This window comes from Carlito syrichta, unplaced genomic scaffold (assembly GCF_000164805.1).
Source record: "Carlito syrichta isolate Samal-C Ts95f unplaced genomic scaffold, Tarsius_syrichta-2.0.1 Scaffold310483, whole genome shotgun sequence".
Lineage (NCBI taxonomy): Eukaryota > Metazoa > Chordata > Mammalia > Primates > Tarsiidae > Carlito > Carlito syrichta.
In genome coordinates this window covers 72,951-95,084 of record NW_007254579.1, presented here as the reverse complement: position 1 = coordinate 95,084, position 22,134 = coordinate 72,951, and the positions used below count along the sequence as shown (strand labels likewise).

Below are 22,134 nucleotides of genomic sequence, written 5' to 3'. Positions count from 1 at the left end.
TGATCCTGGTATTGTTACAAAGTTATAGATAATTTTAATTTTATCTGTGGTCCTTGATAATGAATAACAATGTCAAAAATAACGCATCTGGTGTTTACATTCATCTTACTAATAAAATTGGATTAACTTCCTATCTGATTCAATATTGCAGAAAACAGTCATCAAGATGGCCCAAATAAATTATTTGATTCAAGAAGGCAAGCTCTATTTCCCACAAAATGTAGGGCTGCCAGATTGTGTGTGTGTGTGTGTGTGTGTGTGTGTGTGTGTGTGTCTGGTGTGATACATGAGCAGATAATAATGTCAAATGATGGCTTGGCAAGAATTTCAAGGCAGGGTTTAGTGGTTAGCAGTAAGGTTTTTTACTAAAGAGAAAGAAAATTTTTAGTGATTTTCTTTTAATTAGACATTAAAATATATATATACTTTTTGTTAGACATTAAATTAAATTAAATATATATAGACATTAAATTAAATATATATACTTTTTGTTAGACATTAATTAGACATTAAATATATATATACTTTTTGCATATATACTTTTTGTTGTTGTTCACAGGGAATCTTGAAACATATACCTCTTAATATGAAAAGGACTAACCTGTTTAAATCTTACATTTGGCAGAAATTAAAACTTTAAAAAAAGATGTGGCTGCTTCTTAAATCGTGTACACCAAAATTTCTTCCCCTGTAGCATCCACAGTCTTAAATTTATTTTTTATTGCTATTGTTAATTACACAGTTAATAATTGATGCTAGATTGTGTTGTATGAAATTAGCCATTTCTGTATTTAGCTGTAATGAGGAGGAATATATACAGGCTCCTTTGTATTTCTGACCGATACGTGCACTTCCATCTAATAGTTGAATAATTAGATCAGGGATAGAGCAATCCTAATAAATGCCACAACCCCAATCATGTTAAACAACAACAAAGAATCTTACTGTGGGAATTGAGAAGTATTCACAAGATAAAATAGGCACAACCATGCTGCGCATTAAAGTTATGCTGCAGATAACATCACTCAGAATCTTTTCTTTCTAGAAATGAGATGGTCTTGAGGTGCTAATCACCAAAATAACACATTGTACAAAATTATATGCTTATTATTATTTTACCATATCCTTCTACAGATGAAAGGATCACAAGAACACTGACTAAAAGTTATTCCACACTCTGTCTTTATTCATTTTTAGTTATGCAGAAAATTGTTAATTCTCACTGTGACAGAAAAATCAAGATTACTGAGAATAAAAGTTGAAAGGACATTAAATTGTCAAGTTTTTATTTGCATCTCAAAAACACATGCCAATAAACCTCCCTTCATTTTACCATGTTCTAGGGGAATTGTGTAATTCACCAGAAAAGTGAAAAACAGAATCTTATTACAGCCATTGAAGTGAAACATAAACTCCTTCATGGAGGGAGTCAAAATAAAAGTAAATTTATAACATCCTTCTATGGAGCACTGGACTCCAAACCACCCTGTGATCAGACTGATGTTTCAGAGCTCGTGTGGTCTCTCTGCCACCTCATGGCTCAAGGTTTTGCATGTGATCAGCTGCAAAAAAAGAATATATTCCTGTGGGTTGAATATAAGCACATAAAAATAAAAGATAGCTCTCTCCCTATTTTATCCACATTTGGAATAAAGCACCAATTGCCTGTAAAGACTGTTAATTTTTTCATTTTTTAAAAAAGTGGTTTTATATATCTGATAACTTGAGACAATATCAGTTTATGACAAGAAAGCGAAGTGGTTGGGTGTTGAGGGATTATTATTTTGTCCTTGGACATCTATTTCCAAGCATCCCTAAATGCCACTTCAAAGTTATTTTGGTCTCATTTCTTATTGAACACAGCAATGAGAAGTCTCTGTTTTTTTCAGAAAAGCTCTACGAATGGAGCAGTCACAGCTGTGATTAGAGTTTTGTTATTTTGATGGGGCTGGATGTAGAAACCTGAATTTGTCTGACCTCATTTTTCAAGCAACATTTGAGCTTTTGTGCTTATTAGGTTTCTGCCTGGCCCCGATTTCAGCCATTTTTAACTCAAGCTTTGGCTCCTGGGATCTACCTCCATCATGAAAAATATTGAAGGGAAAAAGTAAGAACTGCGAAGAGGCTGCGGGAGAACACACACACACACACACACACACACACACACACACACACACACACACACACACTGCAGGAGAACACACACACACACACACAACGAGAATAACTGAGAAAAATAACATTCAGTACAAGATAGAAAATATAATCGGGGAGGTAAAGATGAAAATTTCTGTTGACTTGAACATATAATAATGAGACTTGAAAAATCCACTTAAAAGCAAGAAACTTGCTATTATATTTGTTTGCTGTACCTAGGATCATATCTGTTTGTAGTTAAATCATGATTTTTTTCTCCTGTCTTTAAAGAACTTTGTACTAATCTTCTGTTCCCTTCTATTTCATCTATAAATATATCTGTAACTTTTATAAAAATATTTTTACAAGTGCAAATGGACACAAAATGACAAAATATAGGAATGATGCCATCATACAAGTATATGGAGTATTATTTTATATTTTATAGATGTTTTGTTTCCTTCAATGAATTTGTACTTAGAAAAGTCAAGACCTTCTCAATTTTATGAGTTTTTTTTAAAAATAGTTTATTACAAGGATAGGGTTTACTTCAAATTATATATAGAATTTAAAGTTCTCAGAACAACGTACAAGATTATTCATTTAATTGCTAAATTTTAAAAGTCTGTGTAAGTGAAATAAAAGATTTTTTCACAAGAATTTTATTAGGGAATGTAAAAAAAGAACACTAATTAAGAGGTAATATTAAAATAGAGGACAGAGATTAATGAAATGAAGAAACAACTAGTTTATAAAAAGCTTTTCAAGTGAGGGATTCTAATCTGAATCACTAAATTTGTTTCTATTTTAATATTAAAATTTAATTTGTAGTGGTAAAAAAGAAGAAAAAAACAGATGAATATAGATTTAATTCAACATCTTTTTTTTTTTTGAGTTGGAGTCTCACTCTGTCACCCAGGCTAGAGGGCAGTGGCACGCTCATGGCCAGCATAGCCTCGACCCACTGGGCTCTGGCAATCCTTCCACCTCAGCCTTCCAAGTAGCTGGAACAACAGGTGCGAGCCACCACACCTGGCTAATTTTTTACTTATTATAGAGATGAGGTCTCTCCAAGTTGCCCGGGCGGGTCTCGAACCGACAGGCTCAGGCAATCCACTCACCTCTGCCTCCCAAAGCACTGGGGTTACAGGCTGAGCCACCGAGCCGGGCTAATTCAATATCTTTGAAGAGTCTTCTGCACAATTTAGGATTTGGATTGCATGTTCACAGCAGCCGTGGAATGAAGGGCAGGATAGAGAGTAATCAGAAGCAGAGATTCTGAAATCAAAGGACAAGCTCATCTTAAAAGTTGTTATTTTGACATTCACCTTTGAATATATATTCTCTCCAAAACCAGATACTATCTCTTTAGCAAAATCAAACTGTTTTGACCACTGCTTTTTCCTGAGGCCTAGATTTCCAGATTGACTTTTGATTAAAGTCAATGATAAGTGTAAAAATCACTAAATGCAAACACTCCAAACCCAGCTAGGCCATTCCTTGGTATCTTGATATTAGTACTATTCCTGTAAATAAGTTCAAAACCTTCATTTCATCAATAATGTTGCTAATACACTTCCCCTTGCACTGAATATCCAGAGAAGCAGATTATTAAATTAATTGCTTTCAACATCAATGTGTAGTAAACACATATCTTTAAGAAAAGTTTACTGAGTGCGCTTTATCTGCCAGTTCTAGCCATTCTGTATCTAATTGCTCACGTAGTTCTCACATATACTACAGTTACCATTCCTGTCTGACAGATGAAGAAAGTGAGGTTCAGAAAGAATTAATATTTGGCTAAGGTCACTAACCTTGTGTATGAACCTTAATCTGCTTTACTAGCCCCATGGTCTTAACTAAAATTATTTGGCAGTGTGGCAAAGTTTATTTGGCATCTGCTCACCTACTTGCAACTTCCAAACACAAACACAATTATTTTGTTATGTTGTGCTCAGTCTCTCTAGCAATTTAGAAAACAGGCAAAAGCTTTTAAATGTGTGAGCAAAAAATTCAAGAAGTTCATGAATATCATCCCTGTTCACAGGGTCTTACCCTTTCTAAACAAGAAATTTAGCGATCTTTTCTCACTCGCTGCCAATTCACTTCGCGCCTTCATGAATTATTCTAATTAATTATCTGATCAATTGATTGAGCAACTAATAACAATAGAGCAATTAAATTGGCATTGCAATTGTTTTCAAAATGTCTCAGAATATTATTATCACAAAACTCAAGTATTGTCATTTCATGTGTTAAAAGGGGTAGCTTATCACTAGTGTAGGGATCTTAAGAAAAAGATGGTAAGAGTTCTTATTTTCTCTCTTTACCATCCTATTTTTATCCTTTTGCTCTAAGCAAAAATTGGTCTTGGTGCTTTGCCTATTTCTTCGTCACACTTTACTCCTTCACCCCTGAAAAGTGTAAATAGATACTCACAGCATGCTAACTTTAGTTTATTGATATCAAATTGTACCAACCATTAAAAGCTCATTCAATAACTTTTGCAATAAAAAAAGTTTGCAGTTAAACATGATGCAAGCTGGGCTCGGTGGCTCAGCCTGTAATCCCGTGCCTTTGGGAGGCTGAGGTGAGTGGATTGCCTGAGCCCGCGGGTTCGAGACCCGCCTGGGCAGCGAGATTTCATCTCTATAATAAATCAAAAAATTAGCTGGGCATGGTAGCGCATGCCTGTAATTCCGGCTACTTGGAAGGCTGAGGCGGAAGGATCGCCGGAGCCCAGCAGGTCGAGGCTGCGGTGGCCGGAAGCGGCCACTGCACTCCAGTCTGGGCGACAGAGTGAGACGCCGACTCAAAAAAAAAAAAAAAAAAACCATAATGCACACATATTGCTACACAATGAGCTTGTACTTGCATGTGAGTTCCAGTGAGGATGACGTGGCCTCCCAAAGTTCCATGAACTATAGTTAGAGAATCACTGTTTGAAGACCTTCAATCACTTCCTAGTCAACAATCCAACGACTTTTTCTTGGTCCACATTTTTCTTAATGTCCAGCAGCATTTGGCTCGATTGGTAAGCCTCTTTTGAATTTCTCTACTCCTGACTTCCGTAACACCATTTACTTTGATTTCCCTCTAGCCCTTCTACCTCTGTAGATATTTGTGCTAATATCAAGACCAACTAACAAGTTAAATTGTAGTGGCTTTTCAGGAGATGGGGGAGCACTAATGTCCAACTCTGTGATGCATGGGTTGGTGTTTGAGTGGACAAAAATGTTTTTCTCCTCTGCCTGAGAAAGACAAGCTTGTGGAAATCAAAATGTCAGTTTTATTGCTGAGAAAACTGCTGGAGATGTGACTTCAGAGCCTCAAAATGATATTATTCTATGATTACATCTCCTTCTTAGGCAGATTTCCGCACTAGTCACAGTCAGCAATGGTCAACCATAGCTGTCCCCTAAAGGGACAGAACCTTTCCAGCTTACTTTACCACTTGTAAATAGTAGACCAGATTATGGTCTATTCAGGTATGCAGACCCCAAAAGGAAGGCACAGAGCTACATATGCCCAGGATCTCATTCCAAATGCACTAGTTACCAAGTCATTTCCCCTCCCTTGGGGAGACTGACAAGGGGAAGAATCCAGGAATATTTCTGTATTGGAGACACGACACACAAAGTAAAACATCAGGACTGGGGAGTGGGTGTTGCCTCCTAAAAATCATAGAAAGGGAAAAGGCATAAAAATGTGATAGTTATAGCATCACATTAAAATGGACAAATATTTGAATGATATATATGAACATATGTAGTAAATTCATATATGCATATTTATATTACATTAAATGAGAAATCAGAGAAAAGCTAACACTAAAAACAACACAATCATCTCAGGGTGATGGGATAAATAATTATTAGTAATATTTACTTCCAGTTTCTAATTCATTGTATTTTCAAAATCTTCTGTCATAAGCATTATTTAATTTTTATAATTAGTAAGATAAACTTTAAAACTCTTGAATTAGTGCATGACTCAGACAGGCTATATTGATTTTGTCTATTAGAAATGAGATGAGACTAACTTCTGATTTTTTCCTTCTTAAATGTAATAGTAGTCAAAGTTTCAGAGACATATTATTTACAAATCAAATACAAATTGTGCTAAATCTTAAGTGAATAGGTATTACAGGTAAACCTACTTAAGTGTCCATAACCTCCTCAAGAACAGAGCCTTGGGTTTGTTGCCCTTTCTAAATCTACCACAAAACTCAGATTCTTTCTCTTAGTAACTATGCAATGTTGATTATGATGATCCATGTGTTCCTTCATTTCACAAAGATTTATTAAATACCTACTATATGCCAGGCATTGCCTCAGGTCCTGGGCAGATAGCAGAGAACCGGATTGACAAGCCCCCACACCAATGAAGCCCTAATCTTAGTAAAGAGAGATTATACAGTAAACAAATAAGTAAACAAGAAACTGTTCGATAGTGATAAACACCATGAGGCAAATAAAACAGGGTGATATGGTAGGGAGTGGCCAGGCTGGGAAGGCCTCTTTGAGGAGGTGACATTTATGCAAAACTGAAAAACCAGAAGGAGCCACCATACAATAATGCTGAACAGCTCTCCAGACAGGAGGCAGACGAGTGGCAAGACCATAATGTAAAAATTAGCATAGCTGATTTGAGGAACTGTAAAAAGAACAGAGTGGCTTGAAAGAGAGATAAGGTGAGGCTCATAGCTAACAGGACCCAGATAAACCGATAAACCGGGGCCTTGTAGGTTCACATAATGGAATTTAACTCTATATAAAATAAAAAGTTATTATAAAATTTTAAGAGAGAAAGAGAAGCTGAACTCTTGGGGGGGAAATAGTTTTAAAAATGGATACAAAAGACCAAGAAACTAAAGTTTTATGTCACCTGTCTGAAAAAAATCAAGATAAACATATCTTGTCTATGTTAATCAGGAAGAATAAGCAGGCGGATTTTAGAAGATAAATGAAGTAATATTAAAAACACATTAGAGAAATCAAAACCACATTACAAACACAAGAAATAGAATAGATTCTGCTGAAAACATGTAAGACCACAGAGCACAGACCTGCGAAAATGTCAGCTGAATAAAGATATGTAAGTGGTTAGAAAAATTATGTACATAAAATAATGTAGTTAGAGAGAAAGACAAAAAACATATAATTGCATAATTGGTCTCTTTGAAAATGAGATTAAAATATTTAGAAGAAAAATTCTTCAAATGCATAATAGGAAAAAATGTTTCAGAAATAGAGTTTGAATCTGTAGACTTCAAGGCTACAGACTTCAACCCAAGGAAAAATCCTGGTGAAGTTTTTTAGCTTTAAAGATAAAGACTCCTATGAGACTGCAGGCAGAAAAAGCAAGTTATCTACAAGACAGGTTAGCCTCAGGCAACGGTGTTTTTCACAGCAACTTTCAATGCCAGAAGGCCTTAGAAAACAGCAGCAGAGTTCAAAGGCAAAAAATAAAAATAAAGAGTGAATCAAGAGTTTAATATCCAGCCAAGCTGTTAGTTATTATTAAAAACACCATAAGTGCATTCACAAACTTATAATGCCTCAGGAAATATAGCACTCATGAGCCTTACTTGAAAGAAGCTATTGGATAATGAAATCCAGCTAAATAAGAGCAATATCAAAATAAAGAATTTAAGAATGGTGACATCCTTCTAAAATCGGCTCATGAACATTGAATCCATCTGAATATAACTAACACTAAAGAACTATAACAATTATAATTACATATATTTGTCAGTATAAATAATGCTAACACAACCCCATATCTTAGTGACTTAATATAATAAGCATTTATTTTTAATTCATGTCACTGTTTAGTGAAGGTTGTTGGCTAGGACTTATGCTTCATGCAGTGATTTGGAGGCCCAAGTATCTTCCTTCGGTCGCTCTACCATTTTGAACACAGTTCCAGGGTCACCTTAGACCTGACCAGCTTGTAGACAGAGGGAGGAAAGAAAGAGTGAGGAAGGCATCCTGATTCTTAACTTCCTAAGACCGAAAACGTCACTTTACTTTCCTTTTTATTAGTTGTTGAGAATTGTGAATAGTTGTTATTATAAAGAACATAATTTCAATATGATTAAATGTAGCAATGTAAAAATAGCTATATAGTTATAAAACTGGAAAGTGATCATGAGAATTGGTGGGAATAATTGTATTTTCTCCTTTTTCATGACAATAATTAATGAATACTTTCTAAATTTTATAAATCAAGAAATAATGACTTAAATATATTGTCATTTATAATTTAATGTTAAAATATGGACACTAGAAGAAAAAAAAAGTAGAACAACAACAAAAACTCTAGACCATGTAAAAAAAAAGATAGAAGACTAAGGAAGTATAAAACTAAACAATAAAAATAACATAAAATAAAATAATAAAACAAATCTATATCTGTTAAATAACAAGAGTGAAGAGAATAAACTAACATGTTAAAAATAAGAAATTAGAGAGGCCAGGCATGATGCTGTAATTCCAGTACTTTGAGAGCTGAGGCAAAGAATTGCTGGAGCCCAGGAGTTTGAGACCAGCCTGGAAACATACTGAGACCTTGTTTCTAAAAAAAAGAAAAGAAAGATAAATTATTAGATGAAAATCAAGAAATAAATTTGATAATGGCATATATTATACATTTAGAAATCTATCTCAGATATATTAATACATGAAAAAGCATATTGTGGAGCAATCTAATATATGCATATTATTTTATAAAATATATGCATAGAAAATATTTGAAAGGCTACACAAGAAATGGTTAGCAATGTTATTTCTGGGAATTGGGATGAAGTGTTAGTAGTGTTAAGTAAATTTTCACTTTTTACTTTCTGAACTCTCATTTTTTTGTAATAAGCATGACATTTTATATAAAAATTTAAACAAAAAACAAAGCAGGAAATATCACACTCCCAGTCTTTAAACTTTATTATAAAGTTACAGTAACCAAAACAGCCTGGTATTGGTACAAGAAGAGAGATATAGACCAATGGAACAGGATAAAGATTCCAGAAGCAAATCCTCAATTTCTCAACCAACTCATCTTCGGCAAAGCCTCCACCACCAACCACTGGGGAGAGGAGGACCTATTCAGTAAATGGTGCTGGGAAAACTGGCTGACCACATGCAGAAGATTGAAACAGGACCCCTACCTATCACCATAAACAAAAATCAACTCTAAATGGATAAAAGACCTAAATATAAAACCTAAACTATGAGAATCTTAGAAAACGCAGGAGACCCCCTTATGGAAATTGGAACTGGCAACCTATTCCTGATCAAAACCCCAAGTGCCCATGCCATAAGAGATAAGATAGACAAGTGGGACCTCATCAAACTAACGAGCTTCTGCAAAGCAAAAGAAACCATCAAGAGAGCAGGAAGACAGCCCACAGAATGGGAAAAAATATTTGCCAACTGTATATCTGACAAAGACCTAACATCTAGGATCTACAAGGAACTCAGACATGCTGAAAGAAAAAAACAAACAGCCTCATTACAAAGTGGGCAAAAGATATGAACTGACAGTTCCCAAAAAAAAAAGACATATGAGCAGCCAACAGATACATGAAAAAATGCTCAGTCTCACTAGTCATCAAAGAAATGCAAATTAAAACTGCACTAAGAAACCCCCTAACTCTAATCAGGATGGCCACCATCAACAACTCAAAAAACAACAGATGCTGGAGAGGATGTGGCGAAAAGGGATCATATCTACACTGTTGGTGGGAGTGTAAACTAGTACAGCCTCTGTGGAAAGTAATGTACAATTCCTAAAAGATCTAAAAATTGACCTTCCATATGACCCCATAGTCCCCCTGCTGGGAATATATCCAGAAGAACTCAAATCACTCTATAAAAAAGATAGCTGCATGTTTGTTTATTGTAGCATTGCTCACAATAGCAAGAACATGGAACCAACTGTGCTGCCCATCAAAAGAGGACTGGATTTTTTTAAATGTGGTACATATACACAATGGAATATTACACAGCCATAAAGAAGAACAAAATCATGAGCTTCACGGCAACCTGGATGAACTTAGAGTCTATAATACTGAGTGATGTATCACAGAAACAAAGAACTGAGTATCACATGTTCTTATTCATAAGCAGACCTTGAACAATTATCATAATACTAAGAAAAGGATTGGCAGTAGTGGGAAACTGCGGGGGGCCAGGGGGGTGGGGAGGCGGGATCGGTTGTAGTGGAAATCTGTCTGGGGAAAGCAGGGGCACCTCATCAACAAGGGTACCTGCATAATGAATACCCTGAATTGTACCCCACATCTTTAAAATAAAAAAATTAAAAGTTTTTAAAAAGTTAAACAAAAACCCTAAAGTCCAACACAGTACTATTGAAGAACTAAAAGTTACAAGCAAAGGAAGGGAGAGGAGTGGTTAGGGAAGGCTGGCAGAATGGTCTTTAAGCTGAACCTCCAAGGAGAAGGAAGAGTCCCTAACATTGGTCCACATGTGCACAGAGACACTGTGAAAAAAGGGAATGGTATGTTTAATAAACCTTAGGTATGGCTGGAATATAGTGTGTATAATGGAGAGGAGTCAGAGATAAGACTGGAAGGACAGGGCAATTTTGGTGAACCAAGGAGTTAAGACTATTCTTTACAAAATGAAATTTCCTCAAGGTATTTTGAGCAGAATAGTCACTTGCTTGGGCTATCAAACAGCTAACTATGGTATTCATATGGGGAATGAAATGAATGAGAGACTATGGAAGATTGGCAACCCATTAGGATTCTATTCAAATAGTCCAGATAGCTATGATGGTGGTGTAGTAAGATGGTGGAAATATAGAGGAAGAGAAAATCGGTTCAACGTTCAGAGATATTTAGAAGGTAGAATAGACTGAACATGACTATTATTTGGATGTCATGCTGATGGAGTGAAGAACAAGGAAAGAGGAGTCAAGATGTATCTCAAATATGGAACTTCATCTCTGTATATGAAATACATAAAGAAAGAGAAGAAAATTTGATTGTGGATGGGGAAGGGAAGAGGGTTAGTTCACTTAGGGTAATACTGAGTTTGAAGTGTAAATAGAATACCAGGCAGAGGGAAGCAGGCAGAGGGTGTAAGACTCTGAAAAAGTGAAAACACAAAATATGGAAATAAAAATCATTAGTCTATAACTATTAGCAGGGACAAAGGCAGAGTTATAAGAAGGGACAAGGTGAAAGTATAAAATGTCTCTGACAAGTCAGTGTTTTCTACTTAATTTAAAGATATAAACACTCGATTATTCAACTCCTAGCCAAAAAAGAGAGGATCTTTGGCCAAGAATTAGAGATTCCAGGTAACAATGAGAGCACATTGGAGTTAAAAAGAGGTAGGTGGCTTCCTTCTGACAAGCTTTGGTTCTTTAGGAAGTGGGTCCTTTTGTGACTCTTGAAATTGAGACAACACTTCTCTCAGGGACCTTGAAGATATCTCCTAGGAATAGAGATGACCACTTGACTTTTCTCTCCCTACTGGGTCACTGAGTATAGTCCTGACTCTTATTGGGTATGAACAAATGATATATCAGGTTGCCTAATAACTTCAGGAGACAAGTAACTGCCCCTGTCTCAGGCAAAAATAATTCAACCACTCTTTAAAATTAAATGGCTAAAAGCCAATCTTATACTGACAATTCAAACATAATGCTGGTATGTAAACCCAAGTGCTACATTTTAATCAGTCCTGTCTGCCTGATTTGTACCTAAGGTCCATAGGCTTCAACTACTTTAATGGACAGTCTAGTGACCAAAGAAAGAAAGACTTGTTACAAAGTGATATTTTCTTTGTGAAGTAGAGCAGTTCCTTGTGTGAGCAACTGACTCAGGAACCTTTAACAAGACAGGGGTCCAATAAATTTAAATATATAGAGAATTTGAAGTCTATAACTCTTTACTATGTTTAATTTTTTTCTCTATTTTGATATATATATAATATCCATTAAAAACACCCAGTTGTTCTTATAGTAACTCTATTTGCAATAATTTACTGCTGTAAAGTGGCTTAGTATATGCATTTGGAAAGACATTTCAATCCCTTTGAAATTAAAATCTTAAATCATTTATACATTAAATGATAGAACTCAGGCAAAAATGCAGCTCACACAGTTGTATTGCAACTTTAAAGCAATGACCTTGTTATTGCTGTGAAAATGTACATTCTATCATAGTTGTTATGATTTCCCATAACAGGATATGGGAGAGCTGTGCATTTCTAGCATCTATCCAGAAAGAAGGAAGTAATATATTTCCTCTGAAGTCATATAGTATTTTATTTTGTCTGGAAAAAAAATTTCTCATTTTGTCTAGAAACCTTTCTTTTTCTCAAATTGCCTTCATATATAATATCTGGAACATATTAATATGTTTGTACTACAAATATCTGTTTGTACTACATTTTAGCATCACTGTTTTTATAGAGAATAGTCAGAAATTTGTGCATGTACTAAGGAATCAATCCAGCTTTTCACAGACAAGCAGAGAACTCAGAAAAATTATTCAAATATCTTGATGCAACGAACCAGATGATCTCAATTTAAACTAATTACTTCAACTCACTTCTTTACTATAGTTGGGTAGACTAAATTTCGTTTTCAAATGCACAACTTTTATAGTCTAGCAAAGTTGCCTTTTTGAGTGATGTTTAAATCTTGTGTTTCCATTGCAATTCCCATTTACCATTTTAATCTGAGACTTTAATACTGTTTCCACAGTTACAAGCCTCAAGTTAATCATGGCCTGGGGAATTGAGTTCTCAAGCGTATGCACAACTCCCTTGAATCTCGATTCTAAGCATAGACAATTGGCTCCAAATTCCATCCCTGGGGATCAGGGGCAATGCCTTCCTGCTTCCCCTGCCTAACAAACACTGCTGGTAAGCCAGAAGTCAGTGTTCCTCATCAGTGTTTGAGTCAACTGAAGAAGCCATCTTTGGGCTTGCAAAGAGTCTCTAATACAGTGTCCTGTCTCTAAGGGCTGCTCCACCCTGGCAGAGCTGAAAGCAAGCCATTGGATGAAGGGAAGCCTCTGTTGCTCAGGGCTACAAGGTGAACTGTTTTTCTGATCTCCTAGTTTGACCAGGTGGATGCAAACATCATGCTGAAAAGTATAATGCTATTTTTCTCCATCACTGCATTTCCAAATCCTATTCATCCTTCAAGGTTGAGTTCAAATCTTACATTCTGCATTAAATTATGTTGTTATATGTTGGTTACATATTTAGGCTGTGTAAAAGTACAGAGAATAATACAGCAAACAAATGTACATCATTAGATTATTTTTATTTTATAAAAAATTATTACTCTTTGGAAGGAGAGAGTCATGTTCTATAAAGAGAGAAGTCAAGTTCTCCAAGTCCAGTAGAAACTGCTTTCTGTGACATGCTGGGAGGTGAATGTGGAACAGAAAGATCATTTTCAACCATATTACCACTTCCTTTACACATGATAAGCTTCATCCCCCAAGTCATCTTTGGAATAGAATTATTTTTCTGATGTACCTACCCAGCTTCCCAAAAAGCTCTCCCATCAGGGGTAAATGCCCAGAAACCCAATTAAAAGTCCAACTTGTATTGACTCAGAGCCTAAAGGAAAACGGAGGAGAACATGCAAAATTATCGAAGTTCTTGGTCAATTCTCTGGCTATGAGTTAGCAATTCCTTTCCTCAGAATTCTGACTTTCTTTTTGTAATGGGTTGAATTGTGTCCCCTCAGAATTCATATCTTGAAGTTCTAACTTACCAGTACCTAAAAATGAGACCTTATTTGGAAATAGGATTGTTGCAGATATAATTAATTAAGATTAGGTCATAGCACAGTAGGGTGAGTTCCTAGTCCAATATGACTAGTTCCCTTAAAAGAATGGAAAATTTGTACACAGACACTTACGGAGGGAAGACTATATGAAGACATAGGGAAAAGATAGCCAGGTGACAACAGATGCAAATATTGGAGCGATATATCTGCAAGCCAAGTAATACTAAGGTTTGCTGGCAAACACCTGATGCTAAAACAGTCAAGGAAGGAATTTTCTCTACAGATTTAAGAGGGAGCATGGCCCTGCTGGCACTTTGATTCAGACTTCTGGCCTCTAAAATCATAAGACAGTAAATTTTTCATTGTTTTAAGCTTTTTAAAAAAGAAACTTGATCCCTATCTCTTACCATATATAAAAAATTAGATGCATTTTTGTGTAGTCTTTAAAATGGATTAAAGACTTAAATGTCAGACCTGAAACCACAAAAACCCTAGAAGAAACCCTAGGAAAAACTCTTCTGGACATTGGTCCAGATAAAGAATTTATGACTAAAACCTCAAAAGGAAAGGCAACTGCAACACAAATGAACAAGTGGAACTTAAACTAAAAATCTTCTACATAGCAGAAGAAAAAATTAACAGAGCAAATAGGCAACCTAAAGAATAGGAGAAGATATTCACAAACTGTACATCTGACAAAGTACTAATATCCAGAGTTCAAACAAGTCAGCAAAAAAAAGCAAATGACCCCATTAAAAAGTGGATAAATTACATGAATAAACACCTATCAAGATATCCAAATGGCATCAGGCATAGGAAAAGAAGCTCAATATCACTAATTATCAGAGAAATGCAAATAAAAACTACAATGAAATACCACCTTACATGTACACCATCAAAATGGTCATTATTAAAAAATAAAATTATAATAGTTGTTGATGTGGACATGGTGAAAAGGGAGTGCAAATGAATATAATCTCTATGTAAATCAGTATGGAGATTTCTCAAAGAACTAAAAGTAGATCTGCCATTCAATGCAGCAATCCTACTACTAGGTATCTACCCTAAAGAACAGAGGTCATACAAAAAGACTCCTGCACTCATATGTTTATTGCTACACAATTCACAATGGCAAAGATGTGGAATCATCCAAAATACTCATAAACTGATCAGTGGATAATGAAAATGTGATACACACACACACACACACACACACACACACACACACACCATAGAATATTATTCTGCCATAAAAAATGAAATAACGTCTTTTGCAGCAACTTGAATGGAATTAGAGAACATCATCCTAAGTGAGCTAACAGAAAACCAAACACCACGTGCTCTCACTTATAAGTGTGAGCTAAACAAAAGATCTGCAAAGACATATAGAATAGTAAAATGGACATTGGAAACTCAGAAAAAGAAGGATGGGAAGGGGTTAAGGGATGAAAAATCACCTATCGGGTACCATATGCACAGGTGGGGAGTACACTTAAAACCCCAACTTCTTTGCCACTATATAATGCATTCATGTAACCAAAAACTATTGAAATTACTTTTTTGAATAAAGGGAAATAAAAATAAATAATTTTAAATGAATTGCTAATGGTGTTGATGTAGCTTTTCTACCTACCCCCAACTTAATTCTCCTATTCCTCCCCAGAAGAAAGTTGTTGCCTATTACTGGACTGTTAGGTAGAATTTTTTTCAATGGTTCTGTCCTTTTCTGGATATTAATTTTTTGCAAGGAGTCCAGTTCCAACTCCCTGGCATGACCAAACCTTAGTGTCTCTGCCTCCAGGCAAGCATTAAGAGACCCTAAGGTGGAAGTGCAGTCTGGAGCTTTCACTGGGCTCACCATCTTGACTGGGAACCACTGCACCTCTTTTGACCTCCTAAAGCCCTTCTGAATCCTATAGTCCTGGGCATTTGATCCAGTTTCCAGTCCCTTATTTTATACCAACTTTAGAAGTACAAAATAGAGGATGTACCATTTCCTAACAAGACTATGAATTTTCAAGTATCATACTCCTTTTAAAGCAAGCTGAAAGAAGCCCTAAGAGTCTCTGCCCTATAGTAGATTGTACTTGTAAAACAATCTCTTTTTCAGAGAAGTATGTACCTATAATGTGGTTTGCTTTATAGAAGGGGTAATATTGTGGCCATCCAATAGTTACTGATAACCTACTATGGTCAAATTAATGAATTAAGCATTATAAGAATAAAATAAATGAATAAAGATTTGGTTTGCCTACCTTTCATGTTATCTATCTCAAATGATTATAATGTGTAATTGAAAACACAAAGTGTACTTCTTCATGATTTAAGTGTAATAATATCACTCATGGCTTAAATTAAGACTGTATCACTAATACTATAATTTGATTTGTATTTTAGAAATGTTTTAATATTTAGGGTTTTTTTTCCTAAGCAAACTTGAAAGTTGAGTGTTGGCCCCAACAACTGAATAAGAATAGTTTACTTTAGACCATTGGCTCCTTTGCCAGAGTTTAAAAATGGATTATTGTACTTCATTCTTTTGCCTTGTGCTGGCAGGAAATCACTTACATAGAGAAACTGCCAAGACGGTGTTTATGGAACTTACACAGCATCTTTCTCTCTGTGACTGTGTGTGAACACAAATTAAAGATGGATAACTGAAACACACTAGGCCACAGATTCCATTCTGTCATCTGGACCTAAACTAAAGCAAAAGTAATTAAGGCACATTCCAATGAAATTCTTTATCGACTATTCATTATAACTAGACATCTTTTTAACTAACACCGTTTAAAATTTCATGTAAAATGTCTCTATAATTTTATTTCTATCAAAAATACAATAAAGCACCATGAGTGTGAACTTACTGGAGTCACAGAAATTATTGTGGTCAGTCATCAGTCAAGAATGGAACGTACTAAACCAAAGATTTACTATAACTTGGATCTCTTTTTGTCTTTATTTTCCAGACACTGCAAATGGATGTAAGCAAGCTGAACATAACCTTGCTTCGGATATTCCGCCAAGGAGTGGCTGCAGCTTTAGGACTCTTACCCCAGCAAGTGCACATCAACCGCCTCATTGTAAGATGCCTATAGTTCACATTCCCAAAATTCAGGCTGTGCTTTTTATCACTGAGGGGCTTATGCTATAGTTCTGTGGCTAATGAGCCAAATCTGGCATACTGTCTGTTTTTGTAAATAAGATTTTATGAAACAGGCCACATCCACTCATTTACATATTGCCTATGACTGCTTTTTGCTGCAGTGGCAGAGTTGAGTAGTTGCAATAGATCATCAGGCCCATGAAGTCTAAACTATTTACTCTCTGGCCCTTTACAGAAAAATTTTGTCAACTCTGTCATCATTTAAGTCTAGCTACTCAGGCATGTATGAAGGGACTCAAAGTAATTACTTTACCAACTCAACACTACTCCCAAAATATTCTACATTAAAGTGAAACCTTCTGTATCAGATAACATTTCCAGAAAATGTCTGTTAAAACTCCTCCAATATATCAGTAGAATGATGAACAATGCACAAGGCAGAGGATTTTTAGTAAAGGATAAAGAAAAATTGACCCTGAAGACTGCAATCCAGATGGAAGGCAAGAATTGATAGTCTAGAAAAGCCAAAAGAAAACTTGGATGGCCATTTGAATGGGCATGAGGTAAACCCAAGTATCCATTCTACAGGGCCCACTCGACCTGTCAATCATCCAAATTCATTCTTTCCCCCCCTTTCCTTAGTGTCTGGGAACCTGGATAACACCCATCTATATGTTCTTATCTACGTTTGAAGGTGAATGTAAGCAAAGGCAAAGAGAAAAGAAAAGAAATTTAAATGAAATTATTTCTCCTTGTAAAAAGCTAGTCACCTAAGTTTTATATGAAAAAGGTACTATGGAATTTTTGTACAGTTTTTAAATTGTTCTTAATGTCCATTACAATGGAAGTCCAAGCAAGAACTGCACATTATCCCCACCTGAAATTGCTATGCTCCTACTGGAGCTTAGCTTCCTACTACACCAGCATCTGCATTCTCAGCTCTGGAGGGAATTTGCTTTATATTTTGGTTTGAAGTTTATGTTAGCATTACATTTTGCTCTGGAGTTTTTGCAGTGCAAAAAAACATTCAATTTTCTGTGTGTGAGGCTAAGTTGTTTCATTCCCCACAAAAACTTTTATTCTGTGAGCTAACAATGTTCTATGACTAAACAAGCTTTTAAAAAAAGTTTTAATTCAGTACTACAGAAGAGGAAATACAGCATTCCCTAATATCCTGAAAGAATGAAGTAGGTTATTTATATCCAGGGCATATGAGGGGGAGCTTCCTTAAAAAAAAAAATCCCATAATTTTTTTAATTGTGTATTTATTTTTACGTGTTTAAACTTCAGTCACCTTCAAAGTACTCTTCATGCAATGCAATACACCTATCAAGATGTTTTCAGTGCCCAAAATAGTTTTTGAACTTGTCGATTTTGATGCCTTGTAGTGTTTTTGCTGTTTTTTGATTCACCTCTTCCACATCAGTAAAATGTTTCTCTTTGAGGACTTTTTTCATGAAGGGAAACAAATAAAAATGTTGCTCTGGATGAGATGGGGTGAATAGGGAGGGTGGAACTCAAGGGTCCTGCCATGTTTGGTCAAAAACTGCTAAACACTCAGCGCAGCATGGGCAGGTGCACTTGTAAATTGTCTATAATGAAATGGGCAAACATGTGAAAGAATCTCCGAAAAAAATTCACTGAAGCCAAATGCAGCCTCTCATAACAATGTTAGCTAGGACACTGATACTAATGAGTTTCTGGAACACTTATCTAGTGGAGGTAGCCTGTACTACAAGAGAGCTGCCCTTCAAAAAATAATTCCTGGTTTTTTTTGGCCCCCCATATTATACATACATATATAAACATATATATTATATATATATATGTGTATATATATATATATATATATAGTCTAGATCCAAAATACCTATAATACCAGGACCCTTGTAGAACAGGCTTCTCCCGCTAGGTAAGTGTTCTAGGAACCCATCTGCAGCTTCGGTGTACCAGCTAGTGTTCTAGTGAGTTTCTTTTTTTTTTTTTCAATGAGTTTGCCTATTTTGTAATGGGTGATTTACAAGCACACCTGCCCATACCACAATGAATGTTCAGCAGTTTTTGATGAAAAGTAGCATGACACCCATGCCCCACCCTCTCTACTCACTTGATCTCACCCAGAGCAACTATTTTGTTTCTCCAGATGAAAAAAGTCCTCAAAAGAAAACATTTTGCTGATGTGGAAGAGGTGAAATAAAAACGGCAGAAGCATTAAAAGGCATGAAAATTGACAAGTTCAAAAACTGTTTTGGGCAGTGCAAAAAGCATCTTGATAGGTGTATTGCCCAAACTGTTTTGGGCAGTGCAAAAAGCTTCTTGATAGGAGACTACTTTAAAGGTGACTGAAGTTTAAACAGGAAAGAATAAATACACAATTTTGTATAAATAAATTCCAGGGTTTTTCGATCCCTCCTCTTATCTTAGATATACTTTTATGCATACAGATTTAATGCAAATAATAGCTGTTTGTAAGGATGAAAGGGATTTGCTACACCTAGGGAGGGATAAGTATACTTTCAGGGATTGTTGATAGCATTGTTCAGAGTAGTTATTATAATAGGTAGAGTTATAATACCGCAGACTGCAGGGCATGGTGATTAAGAGCATGTGTTTTAGAGACAGAACCGTACTCCATTTTCAGGATGGCCACATTCCAGCTGTGTGACCATGGGCAAGCCACTTACCTGTGATTTGTAAAATAAAGATAATCATGAATCTATCTCCTTTGGGTGTGTGGCACATTAAATGAGATAAGAGATTTAAGGGACATAGGAGCATATCAGGCACAAATGCTCTGTTCCTACCATTATTGTTAGGTCATAAACATTTAAACTACTATAAACATATTTCACATCAGAATTTAGTTATTGTCTGTTGTTTCCTGCAAACATAACAAATGTTTTTTCTGAGTTGCTAGTAGTACATTGATACTCCATTTTATACCTGGCTGAGATTCTCATAAACTGCATTAAAAGAAAATTTTCTAGCAGGAGAGAAATCCATGTGCAAAAAAAAGAAAAGAAAAGAAAAGAAAGACTAACAGTTATTTCCTTCTATATGTGCATCATATAAGTTGTAAAAGATAATATTATCAATGACAATGTCATTTTTTCTGGTTTTTGCTTTGTGTGTGTAGATGCAGCGTATCAGCCATTTATGGTAAGAAATTGCAATCTCCATTTCATTTAATGAGGTCATACTAACAGGAAAAGTATCGTGATACTATATGCAGCATATGCATTTCTACCAAAGGATAGAGTTTTAAAGTGTGGCATATATGAAATGAAGAACAGAATCAAGGAAGGAATTTCAAAGCTCACCTTGCACCACCTTTCTGAGCTAATCCATCCTTCACATGAATACAAATTATTTTTTAAAATTAGAAAGAGTGGTAAAATCTAATATGCAATTTTACTATTATGTCAGGTTTTATATAATTCATTTGATTTTAAAATGCTTCTTTAAACACAACTACTCAGGAAACATCTGAAAAATATATTTCAAAAAATTACAATATAGAGTAGAAAATAAACCAACATCCAACAAAATATAAAATTACAAATCTTGGAGCACTAACTAATTGAAAGAAGGCCAACTCATTGAAAATATTTACATTTGAAGATTTTAGACTTTGAGTATATTAAGTCTACTAGAGAATAATTAATAAATGCAATCTCTGTGATGCCTTTTAGCATTCTAGGATTCTTATTGTCTTTATGTTTATAAAGGAAAGGTAAAAACATTACCCCAAGTAGTTTAAAATGTCCATAACACAAACAATCTTTTTTTACTAGGAAAAGAAGAACAGTGTTGAACTATTTGTGTCTCCTATAAACCGAAAAACAGGAATTTCTGATGCTCTGCCATCTGAGGAAGTGCTGCGTTCACTTAATATCAATGTTTTACATCAAAGTTTATCCCAATTTGGGATTACAGAAATCTCCCCTGAGGTATGTTGTATGAAATATTTCATTTAAAAAATTGCACAGTTAGCAAGATATGATAACTCAACCTCAAGAGGCTTTGAGAGGAAAGCTGTTATTGTATGCTATTTGATAATTTTAAGAAATCTCCCCTAAGAGTATGAATTCTCTTATCTTCACATTATATATGTTTATTTCTTAAGGAAATTTATTTTCGCATTAAAATTTTACTTTTTGATACGTTCTTCTTTAAATCTTCAGGACATTGTAACTTATTTTTACTTATCCAAGAGCATACAGAGTATTTGTAAATTGATAACTTGAAACTGATGAGTCAAAAAAAACCCCTCAAATCTTTCTTTCTTAACAGGTACCCCCTCCTCATTGCCTTCATACTCAAAATAGTCACTAGACAACTCACCTTTTCCCACAACTTTGGAATTAATTTGAAATGTAACTTTTCTTTTGTTGAAAAAAAACAGTTTTAAGACTTATGGATATTTTCTTCATAGTATTTTCCAAATTTGGTACTTTTTAAAAATTCCCTCTCCCACCTCCGCCATCTCGCTCCTGAGTAAATTTAGTTCCCTTTCCACTTCTCCTACTCCATCCCACTCTAACAAACTTGCTGGAAGGATCACCATCCCAAATATATTTAATTCAATTCATAGACTCAAGGATTAGACCTTGAGGGAACATATGTGAACACTTTATAAATATAGAAAGCAAGGCCCATAGAAATTAAGTGACCCTCTCAAGGTGACAAAACTAGAGAGGCATAAAGCAACACTTAACATCTACATATCTTGATTTCTAACCTAGTCCCCTTTCCATTAAATCCCACTACCTCTTATTTCAGCAAATATGGGTACGCTATAAAAAACTTTGGTACAAGACTGAGTTTGAATTCCAAATCCAATACTTAAGATTTGTGTGGCCTTGGGAAGACCATTTAACCTCTGTGAGATTGTCTGCCTTTTCATAGTGTCAACCCCACTGAGCCTCAGTTTCTTCATATCCAAAATGGGTATAGTCTTTATCTTATAGGCTTAAAATATGGATTCAATTTTTTAAATATATGTGGAGACCTTCACATAAAGTTGACACCAAACAAATGTAATTTAAATGCAGGATGGGTTGGCAGAATGAGAATATATTTCAACATTGAACTGTGACAGTCACAACCCC

The 22,134-nt window shown here is 35.3% G+C and overlaps 1 protein-coding gene across 1 annotated transcript in view; it reads left to right on the top strand.

The window, feature by feature from the left end:
• LOC103270852 (receptor-type tyrosine-protein phosphatase R) overlaps positions 1–22,134 on the top strand; it is a 57,738-nt gene that overhangs the window by 1,070 nt on the left and 34,534 nt on the right. The window contains exons 2-3 of the mRNA XM_008068355.2: positions 16,887–17,000; positions 20,818–20,973. Of these exons, the coding sequence (XP_008066546.2) occupies positions 16,896–17,000; positions 20,818–20,973 (261 nt within the window). The 5' untranslated portion in view covers positions 16,887–16,895. The remainder of the gene's footprint in view (positions 1–16,886; positions 17,001–20,817; positions 20,974–22,134) is intronic.